Source organism: Microtus ochrogaster, chromosome 8 (assembly GCF_000317375.1).
Source record: "Microtus ochrogaster isolate Prairie Vole_2 chromosome 8, MicOch1.0, whole genome shotgun sequence".
Lineage (NCBI taxonomy): Eukaryota > Metazoa > Chordata > Mammalia > Rodentia > Cricetidae > Microtus > Microtus ochrogaster.
The window spans coordinates 8,346,123-8,356,714 of record NC_022015.1 but is presented as its reverse complement, the minus strand read 5'-3'; the positions used below and the strand labels follow the sequence as shown (position 1 = coordinate 8,356,714).

The 10,592-nt window shown below is 41.9% G+C and overlaps 1 protein-coding gene across 1 annotated transcript in view; it reads right to left on the bottom strand.

The window, feature by feature from the left end:
• LOC101983697 (natural cytotoxicity triggering receptor 3 ligand 1) overlaps nt 1-10,123 on the bottom strand; it is a 23,003-nt gene extending 12,880 nt beyond the window's left edge. The window contains exons 1-4 of the mRNA XM_013347661.1: nt 9,870-10,123; nt 8,072-8,175; nt 3,602-3,779; nt 2,155-2,502 (exon numbers count right to left, since the gene is read on the bottom strand). Coding sequence (XP_013203115.1) covers nt 2,155-2,502; nt 3,602-3,686 — 433 coding nt within the window. The 5' untranslated portion in view covers nt 3,687-3,779; nt 8,072-8,175; nt 9,870-10,123. The remainder of the gene's footprint in view (nt 1-2,154; nt 2,503-3,601; nt 3,780-8,071; nt 8,176-9,869) is intronic.
• Nucleotides 10,124-10,592: the final 469 nt, after the last annotated feature.

The following is a 10,592-nucleotide window of genomic DNA, read 5'->3' as shown; positions in this document are numbered from 1 at the left end:
GTAGGTTTAGAACTCTCTTACTTAAACAAAAGGGGGAGGTATTGCAGGAGCTCCTCCTGCTCCTTCAGCCAATAGCCACTGAGATACCAGCCCATTGGGGCGTGGTCTCTCTCCCTTTAAAAAAGTGGCCACTTCCCTCTCCTCTCTCTCTTACTTCCTGCTCCACTTTCGGCGACTAGACTCCCTTCCTGATTGCACAGAGGGCTGTTGTCTGGGACGGTGATCTGTAAGTTTTTACCCCTTTAAATAAATAACCATTCTATTAATCATAATTCCAAACTGGTGTGGGATTGTTGTGACTTACACCTTCGCCTTCATCCATGTTGTTATTTGGGAGTTGGTTGATGGCCCAAAGAAAATAACAAATATATGTAGTCCAGCTTCAAAAGTCCCCATAGTCTATCACCATCTCAACAATTTAGAAATCCAAAGTCTCTTTTGAAACTCAGGGCAATCTCTTAGCTATGACCTCCTGAAAAATCAAAATAAAAAAGCAGATCATATATTTCAATATAAGATGGCACAGAATATATGTTACCATTCCAAAAGGAAGGAAAGGAGCATAGTGAGGAAATACTGGACCAAAACAAAACTAAAAACTAGTAGGGTAAACTGTAGCATAAGAGTCAACAGAAGCATTGTATCTGGTGTGAATTCCAGGGTGACGGCAGCTGAGCTTTGATGGAACCTTCTGTCAATAGTCAGTGATTGCTGTCTGAGGTTTATGTAGTTGCTTTTCCTGAAGGATTCACAGACTTTGCATAACTTAGTCTCCAGATATACCTGGAAAGAATGCTCAGGTAATGGTTCCTTCAGACAACTCCAGATAAGAGGTTTGGGAATGCAGAAACTGATTTCCTCCTAGGCAGGTTCTGTTTCTGTTTTTATTTATTTATTCATTTTTATTTCGTGTACATTGATGTTTTTCCATGAACGTTGAGTCCCCTGGCCTGGAACTGGAATAACAGACAATTGTGAGCTGCCATGTTTGTACTAGGAATTAAATCTGGGTCCCTGGAAGAGCAGTCAGTGCTCTTAACCATTGAGCCATCTCTCCATCACCCCCTCCCTTTTTTGGTTAATGTTTTTTAGAGATGGAGGTGCCAGCAGTTCAGTATTGTTGTTATGTTTTATAATAAGATTAGATTTATATATTTACTTATTTACTTAATTATTTTAAAGCAAGGAACCTGGCTGAAGAAGTACTTCAACCCTTTTTTCATTTTTGTTTCCTTTTCATTTCTATCTTTAAATTATTCGTGTTCCATCCATTTCAACTTTCTGTTAACTAGACTCTCAAGTACCTCGTTTCAAATGACTCCTTCTACCGTGTCTTTTCCACATTTACAATCCTTTGGTAACATTCTTATTTTTTTCCAAGTTAGGTGGATTTTTATTATCAGTGCATCTCTACCCTTTCTGTGCTAATTTATATACAAGCCAGTTAATGTTGAGCCTCCATATTACTTAAGGATACTGTCTTACTTAGGGTTTTATTGCTATAAAGAGATACCATGACCATGACAACTCATATAAATGAAAAAAATTTCACTGGGATAGCTCACTAATAGTTTCAGAGCTTTGGTCCATTCTCATCACTGTGGGGAGCATGGTGGCATGCAGGCAGATGTGGTGCCCCAGTCAACTGCATGTTCTTGGCTTCTGTTAAACTGCTTGCTTGCTTCCCCTGCAACTGTGAACAAGGATGTAATTTTTCTGTGTTCTTTGCTTTAAAAGCTCCCTGTAAAATGCATTTGAGGCTACTGTGTGAGAATTGTTTCTCTCCAGGCAGTTTCTGGTCAGACTCTCAATTTGGACTTTGGTCATGCTGAGTGGTCTTTTGGTCTCTCCCCCAAACTGTTTTAGTTTTCTTTAGTTTGGGAAATAGTGGGGGTTTGAGCCAGATCCTAGCAAACACTTTACAACCAAGCTATGTACAGCCTCACATAAAAAGTATAGCCACAAGTAACCTCAAACTCAAGATCCTCCTGACTCATCCTCTTCAACATTTGCCTGTTGACATAGTTGCCATGGACAGAAATTAAAACCTTGACTCTTTCACCCATGTTCTAACCCTCCTCTGCTTGGCCATCCAAATGTCTACACTAACCCCAGCACCATCAGAAACACAGGGTACTTCCATGGAGTACTCACCCACAACTTCTAGCATGATCTTTCCCTCTGCTTTGTCAGGAGTGACTACCAGCATGCATCGGTATTCTCCTGCTTCCCACAGCTGGACCTCAGGCAGATGGAGTGAGGCATCTCCTGACTCCAGCCCCAACAGTGGCACTGTGGCTCCAGGTCGGAATGACTCTACGTGATTTCCATAAAACTCAAATACCTTGACCTCAGATTTATTCAGTTCATTCTTCACAAACCAGATGATTCCTACAGTGTCAATGTCAAGTCGTGGGGAACCAGGGATTTTGCAGGTTATGGTGACATTGTCATGTAGGAATACCATTTGTGTCATTCCTGCCATATCCACTTCTAGCCCACCTATGGCAAAAAGAAAATGCAGTTACAGGAGGCTCTTAGTACCCAGTCACTGGGATAGAATGAATAGCCCTTGGAGACTGGGAGGGGGTGCTCAGAATAATTCTTATCTTCAGCCTCTTGTTAACTCAAATAGATCCCTCAGTCCTATCCTTTCTTTCTGAACCATTTTGACTATTAGGGGTCCATGTACATTTTAGAATAAACCAATTAATTTTTAATTGAAAAATTACATGTGTGCACATGTGTGGCACAGTACCTATGTAGAAGTCAGAGTACATTTGTGGAAGCAAGTTCTTTCCCTAAATCATGTGGGCTCCAGGGAGCAAAGACAGGTCATCGGGTTTGATGGCAAGCACCTTAAACTGAAAAACCATCTGAACAGTCCCAAATTATCAATTTCTACAAAGAAGTCTTCTGATAGGAATCATACCAAACCCACAGATCAATTTGGGTGTATTGTCATGTTAAGGATGTTGCCTTTTTCTATCCATTAACATGTTTGGTGATATGCCATGTGCAGAATTCTTCATCCCCCAAAATTTATATGTTGGGGCTGAATAACCAGCATTTAAAAATAAGGACTTTGTAAGATAATTAGGGCATGAAATTGAAACCCTCTAAATGGGATTGGAGTCATTGACTAGAGTCACTATGGGAGCCAGGAGTGAGACCTCTCTCTGTCATGATGACAAAACAGGAAGTTATCCTAGAGCTGAACCAGCCAGTCCCCTTATCTCAAATTCCAAAATTACAGAACTAGGACATTTAGAATCCTACCAAGAAATGAAAACTGCCCCTCCCTGCCTCTGCAAAACCTTTGGAAAAGATACCTTGGAAGAAAAAGCTAGAGTTTTTCTCTAACTCTGGCCCTAGTTCCCATATAATAGATAAGTAAGGTCCTCAAAGGGATACAATCAAGCAAACTGCATACTATAGATCTTAAATGCACATCTACGGAATCAGTCAGCACATCTACACTTTCAGAGCTCTCATCACCCTGGCAGGCTATAACCACAGTAAGTGGGACCCTAGAAGACCAGCAAAAATAGTCAGAGCTCCAGCAGTCTTCCCCTTCCTTCCCATTCCATCCATATCCTACCTGCAATGGGCATGCACCACAGAAGCACCAACACCAAACTCGCCATGTAGCCAGCCTGCCATTCTGACACCCATGATGAAGCCATGATGCTGAACTGGATTGGCTGGAGGTCCCCTTCTCATCAGCTGAGTCACCAGGCAAGAGTTTTAGGAGTACCTTAGTGAAGCTTTTACTGACACTAGGAAAGAAACAAAGAAAGGAAGGAAGGAAGGGATAGAAATTTTACTTCTCTTTTCTCTGAATTATGGCCAAGTTTCTTCCCTGTAGGCTTACTGCCTTCTTACCTCCTTATGTGGTATATGTCACCCCTTGCTAATCAGACAGTAACTAAGAACAATGAAGGGGTCCTCTTGTAAAGCTAGGAGCCCACTCTTCTAGCTTGGGAACTGCTGTGGAATAATGCTGTTGTACCCTGTAAAGATTTGTCACTCATATTGATTTAAGAAAATACTGATTGGCCAGTAGTCAGGCAGGAAGTATAGATGGGGAAACAAGACTAGGAGAATTCTGGAAAGAGGAAAGCCAGTCACAAGCAAGGTGCAGAGGAAACTAGATGAGAATGCCTTGCTGAGAAAAGGTACCAAGCCACATAGCTAAGCATTGACAAGAATTATGGGTTAATTTAAGTTGTAAGAACTAGTTAATAATAAGCCTGAGCTATTAATCCAAACAGTTTATAATTAATATAAATAAGCCTCTGTGTGTTTCTTTAGGGCTGAATGGTGCAGGACCACAGGGACAGAAATTTACACACACACACACACACACACACACACACACACACACATTTGCCTGAGGCTTTTTAGCTACTAGTACAGGCTAGAGCTGCACATGGGGCTCCCACCAGAGTTGCACGTGGGGCTCCAGCCTCACTTGCCCAGGCTTTCTTTGCTTTTTTCCCCAAGGCTTGGGGAAAAGTTGGGGATCTTCCTGTTGTAACCTCTCTGAAAGAGTCTCCAGCTGCCACCCAAACTCCAGAAACATCTGAGTTCCAAACAGGCTTGTTCTACCTTCATACAGCCCCTTGCCACACATGCTTTTTCCAAACATTCCACTGTGTATTTGTCAGACAACTCTATCTGTCTGTCTATCTATCTATCTATATCTACCCATCTCTTTCTCTCCACCATGGATGACTGGCTTTCTCTGAATCCCCTTCTCAGGCTGCTGCCCAACAATTGGCAATCTACATAAAACCTAAGAGAGTTTGGGAAGAGATTCTCCACACACACACACACACAAAAAAAAAAACAGATTCAAGCACAGCTTCTTGGAAACCATCTTTACTCCAGTAGGCTCTGTTTGCTGGAAGCAAGCAGAGGCATAGCTACTTTAAGAAAGTCTTCCTGATTCGGTGTTAGAAGCAAAAACTGCATGGCAGCTCTTTTAAGAATCCCTGCCACCAAACATTTAAGAAGTGCTTATAAGCAGCTGGTGGCATGCTTCTTGGTGGTGGCATGAACCGAACCTAGAAACTACAGAGTTGTGACAATAAGTGTGGCTCCTTCCAGTACCTCTGCCATGAAACTAGATTCTCAGGAAGCCAAGGAATGGGGCAGAGACAGTCACCAAAGCTGTGGCTTTAATCCTATCCACACTTATCTTTAGCAGATTAAAGACTCATGTGCTCATAAAAAAGATAGATATATACAGTAAAGACAGATACGGATGGAAAAAACTTCTAAATGGTTTACAGTGTGTTTTAAAATATACATAGGCTTGGGAGAGAAAAAAAAGATAAAGTCCAAAAAAAAAAAAAAGAAAGAAAGTAGCTGGGCATTGGTAGTGCATGACTTTAATCCTATCATTTGGAAGGCAGAAGCAGGTGGATCTCTGTGAGTTCAAGGCTAGCCTATTCTGTAAAGTGAGATCCAGGATAGCCAAAGATACACAGAAAAACCCTATCTCATAACACCAAAAATTAAAAATAAAAATAAAAGAAATTGAGTTTTTAAAAAGCCACATAAAGATAGAAAATACACAGATAATCTGGATACTGTATGTTATTGTGTTGTCTTTGAATTGTTTGACTGCTGAGGAAGGAGCAATAGCTGCTAAAAGACATTTGATTATAAGTGTTGCTGGATTAATCCAACCTATATATTTCTAATATGCTTTGACTTCAAAATTTAAGTCAAAAGATATGTTACTTTGGAGAAGAGGTTCTGATGTGGGATTCCTCTCTGTATGCTGTAAATAGTTTTATTACCATTAGTTAATAAAGAAGCTATTTTGGCCTATGGCAGGGCAAAATAGAGCAAGGCAGGAATTCCAAGCAGCTAGAGGAGAAAAGAAGGCAGAGTCAGGGAGAGGCCATGTAGCCACTAACGGAGAAAGACACCAATTGCCAACCCCAGGATCTTACCAGTAAACCATGAGACACATGGTAAAATAGAAAATAACAGGAATGGGTTAATTTAAGATGTAAGAGTTAGTTAATAAGAAGCCTAAGCTATTGGTCAAGCAGTATTGTAATTAATATAGTTTCTGTGTGATTATTTTGGGTCTGGGTGGCTGGGAAACAAATAAGCAGCCTCCACCTAGAAAATGGCATGCCAATGTGGGCTGACTACATCCACATAAAACCTGAGAGAGCTAGAAAAATAATTCTAGACATAAAAGAAGTTTAGCACAGCTTCTTGGTAGCCACATTTCTTTCAGACTGGCTCTGTATGCTGGCAGCAAGCAGGGGCTCTGTGGCTCCTTTAAGAGAGGTCTTTCTGACTCAGCATTGGCAGCAAAGGCTGCATGACTTCTTTAGGGTAGGGCTTTCTGGTTCATGCTAGTTGCAAGAACAACTCTAGCTCTTTCGGGAGGCCAGCACTTAAATGGAGTCTGTGAGCAGCATGTTAGAAATTGCTTAATGGTTACATAGATTAGATCTGACTCTGGAGCTGGGGCAGTGTACATGGCCTCTGCCATGTTGGACTGGGTGGAGTCAACAGGCAAGGCTGTGGAGTTGGTCCTAGCCACGTCAAAATGATTACATATATGTACACACTAAAGACAGATTCAGATGAAAAAGACCTCTGAATGGGTCACAGTGTTGTATAAATATACGTAGGCTTGGGATAGAGAGAGGAAAAAGTATAGGCAGTTAAAAGAGTATAGACAGTCATAGATTAAAAGAGTAAAGAACTGGGCAGTGATGTAGGAGTTCTTCTTTCTATGTGTTGCTTTCATTGGTTAATTAATAAAGAAAACTGCTTGGCCTGATAGGTCAGAACATAGGTAGGCGGGGAAGACAGAACAGAATGCTGGGAAGAAGGCAATGAGTCAGACGCCATGGCTCTCCTCTCCAAGATGGATGCAGGTAAGAATCTTCTCGGTAAGCCACCACCTCATGGTGCTACACACATTAATAGAAATGGGTTAATCAAGATGTGAGAGTTAGCCAGCAAGAGGCTAAAGCTAATGGGCCAAGCAGTGTTTAAATGAATATAGTTTCCGTGTAATTATTTTGGGTAAAGCTAGTCACAAGCCGGGCAGAAATGCAGCCCACTGCTCCTTCTACAGTTGGTGCCCTACAGGGTGGTGGTGGTGCATGCCTTTAATCCCAGCACTTGGGAGGCAGAGACAGATAGGTCTCTGTGAGTTTGAGACCAGCCTGGTCTACAAGAGCTAGTTCCAGGACAGGCTCCAAAGCTACAGAGAAACCCTGTCTTGAAAAAAAAAGAGTAAAGATAATAAAATAAATATTAAACTGGAAATATAGGTGGAGCAACAAGACTGGGAGAATTCTGGGAAGAGAAAAGGCAGAGATGCAGTCACCATACAGATACAGAAGAAGCAAGATGAGAATGCCTTATTGAAAAAAGGTACTAAACCACATGATAAAACATAGGCAATAATTATGAGTTAATTTAAGTTATAATAGCTAGTTAATAATAAGTCTGAACTAGCAGGCCAAACAGTTTATAATTAATATAAGCCTCTGTGTGTTTCTTTGGGACTGAATAACTGTGGTACTTGGCAGAACAGAAACTCCTGTTTACAGGGAACCATAACTGCTTCAGGCTAAAACTGATCAGAACTGACAATAAGGTGAATTGCTACCCAGGCAATATCTGACAATGAATTCCAGTTTGGGGACATGGAAGTCAAACATCCCTACTCTATGATATCTATGTTAACTTCAAGCTGAAGATAAGCATGCTTAGAAACCAGTGCTTCTGCACTACCAGAAAGATCTAGTCCTTAGGAAGTCACACAGACTCTCTTAACAGTATAAGTCCGCTCAGCCCTCCTACTCTATGTTATGTGTGTGTGGTTTACAAACTGCATTCTTTCAACATTGCCCAGTTTGTCATTTTCCTCAAAAAAAAATAAGGAGGTATGAATAAAGCTTGATGGTAGAGTGCTTACCTCACACGAACAAGATCCTGGGTTTCAATCCCAACACTGCTGAAAAACAAAGAAAAAGATGATCCCCAGCACCCACATAAAGGCCAGGCATGAGTAGAGACCCACCTATCATCTCAACATGCTAGAGATGGACAAAGGATCTCTGGAGCAAGCTGTCTTGCTAGATTAGCTGAATTGATGAGCTCTGGGATCAGCAAGTGACTCTGCCTCTGCAAATAATGTGGGGAATAACTGAAGAACATAGCAACCTCTGCTTCCACGCATGCACCTGTATACATAAATGTACCCAGCCAAACATATATCACATAAACAAGCACATGCAAAAGATGGAAAAAGAAGATGACAATAAGTATGCATTTTCCTGATTTTAATATAATCTTAAATGAACATATACCAACATTGATTCAATTGATATATTCCAACAAGTACTATGCTGGGATATAGGGCACAGGTAGGTCCTTGTTCTCACAGATAAGCATGAGAGAATCCAGAAGTGTTAGCTACACAGCATTTTCTCTTCAAAGGAAAACATATATAACTAGTTTTCTGCTCAGAAGACAAGAAACGGATGTCTTTTATAGTCTGGTGACCTCTGTGGTCTCTATATGACCAGGCCACACAGGATGCCCCAGACCCTATCTTGGGATTGTTTCTCTTGAGCCTGTTTCCTCAATTAATCTTTAGAACCAATCTTTATGGAAGATTTCACTGTACTGCTCAAGAATTATTAATCATATCTTAAGCTTTGCTGTGCTCATAAAATTAGTTCATTATCACCAGAAAACTTTTTTCCAAATTGTGCCAAAAACACACTACTCAAGGTTACTCTTGAGGTTTGAACCATCACTGGCTGCTGAAGCATGTTGAACTGGACTTCCACCTTGCCTCTGAAGATGAACACTCTGATGGCCTTGGTATTTGCAGAGACCCTGCATTAGGAGAATTGTAAAATCCACACAAGGAGATCTGGGGGTTCTAGATTCAATGAGATGCCCCATCTCAAAACCAAAGTGGGGAGAAATAAAGGAAAGTACCCCACACTGACCGCTAGCCATACTCAAATGCACAGATTTGCGGTCTTACAAAGGCCAAAAGAGGATTTCCTTGAAAGCCAAAAAAAGGAAGTGTCTAAATTAACTGTTACGTGGGTTCTAGGAAGTTGCTGATGTGTTATCCTGTGTTGATTTTTTCCAGCATATTAAAATTAATTTTATGGCCTCGGACATTCCCCCCGCCCCCCCGCCCCCCGCAAAGACCTCCTTGTCCAAGCCATTGCTTTTGTCTTCTTTATTTCTCATCTCCAATCCTCCTTCTCAACACTTCATCTTTCGGAACCCTTATTCCTGCCGGTTCAGGACGAGCAGAACACAGAAATGGGGTAGGAGTACAGAAGAAATCATCAAAGGTAAGTATGGCCATGAGAAATATATAAGAAGAATCAGACTGCAGGGCTCTCCAAAAATAATAAGTGCACAGAATGAAAAGGAAGGAAAGGAAGAGGAAGAACAGCTTCAGGATAGCTAGATTCTAAGGAGCACTTTTTTCTTTTTCTTTTTGATGCTTTGTTTGCTCTACATCCTCATTCCTGTGACGCATTGCTAAAGCGCTTAGAGAAGGTCTTTACTTTCATTTCTAAAAACCTGCTGTTGGCTCCCTGAACAAGGTTCTGTACATTTAAAGATATAGATCTTCCCCCCGCCCATTAAAGCCTTCTGCCCTTCATTTTCTGAAGCTAAAGGCGACTGCCTGACTCGGCTTCTTTCTCCCAGCATTCTGTTCTGTCTACTCAGCCTACCTAATTTTCTATCCTATTAAAGGGCCAAGGCAGTCTCTTTATTTAACCGATGAAATCAGAAAACAGAAGACTCTACCACATCAGTGAGGAAAAATAAGATCAACTTACCTCCACAGGAAGGGGGAGATTTGGGGTAGGCAGAGCTTCTCTCTTAAAGGACAGGGTGTAATTCTTTTAGCCACCCATAAGGCTGCACTTCCGGGTTCTAAAGCAGGCGCATGTACCCCCTATGTGCGCATGTGTGGGTTGCCTGCCAACTGTGTCATCAGCGTCTGACCTGCTCACGCAAAGCCCTGTACGCAGTGCAAGGCATGGCTTCGCCCGTCCTCAGCGTCTGACATAGACACGCCTTTCCCCTCGTGCGCATGTGCTAGAAAGTCTTTAACCGCTGGACGTGCCGTTTTTACTTCCTTCCACACCGTTTCCTCGGGCCCATTGAGCACAACCCCTCCTAATAAACTCCTGTGTGGGTTCGTTTGTGTCTCGTGTCTTCTTCTCATTTCCGCCAGATATCTTCACAGGGTAGTCAAGTGACAGAGAAGACCAGCAGACTTATAACATTACAGTCTTTCTCTTATAATAAAAAGGCATGGAGTTAGGCATGGCAGGTTAAGGGGGTGAGGGTGTCGAGTTCTTGACTGCTTCCTCCTGATTTGTGGATGTCAGAGTCTTGGGGGACCTAAGAAAACTGGGGTGCAGGTCACATCCTGGGGTAACTAGTTCACTCCTGTAACCTGCTGTGGAGAGACAGATGTGATGAGAGAAGCTTGATCTGACTTTACACACCTGATGTAGGGAGTTTGAAAATACCTGGGCGCGAGTGAGAAGGAA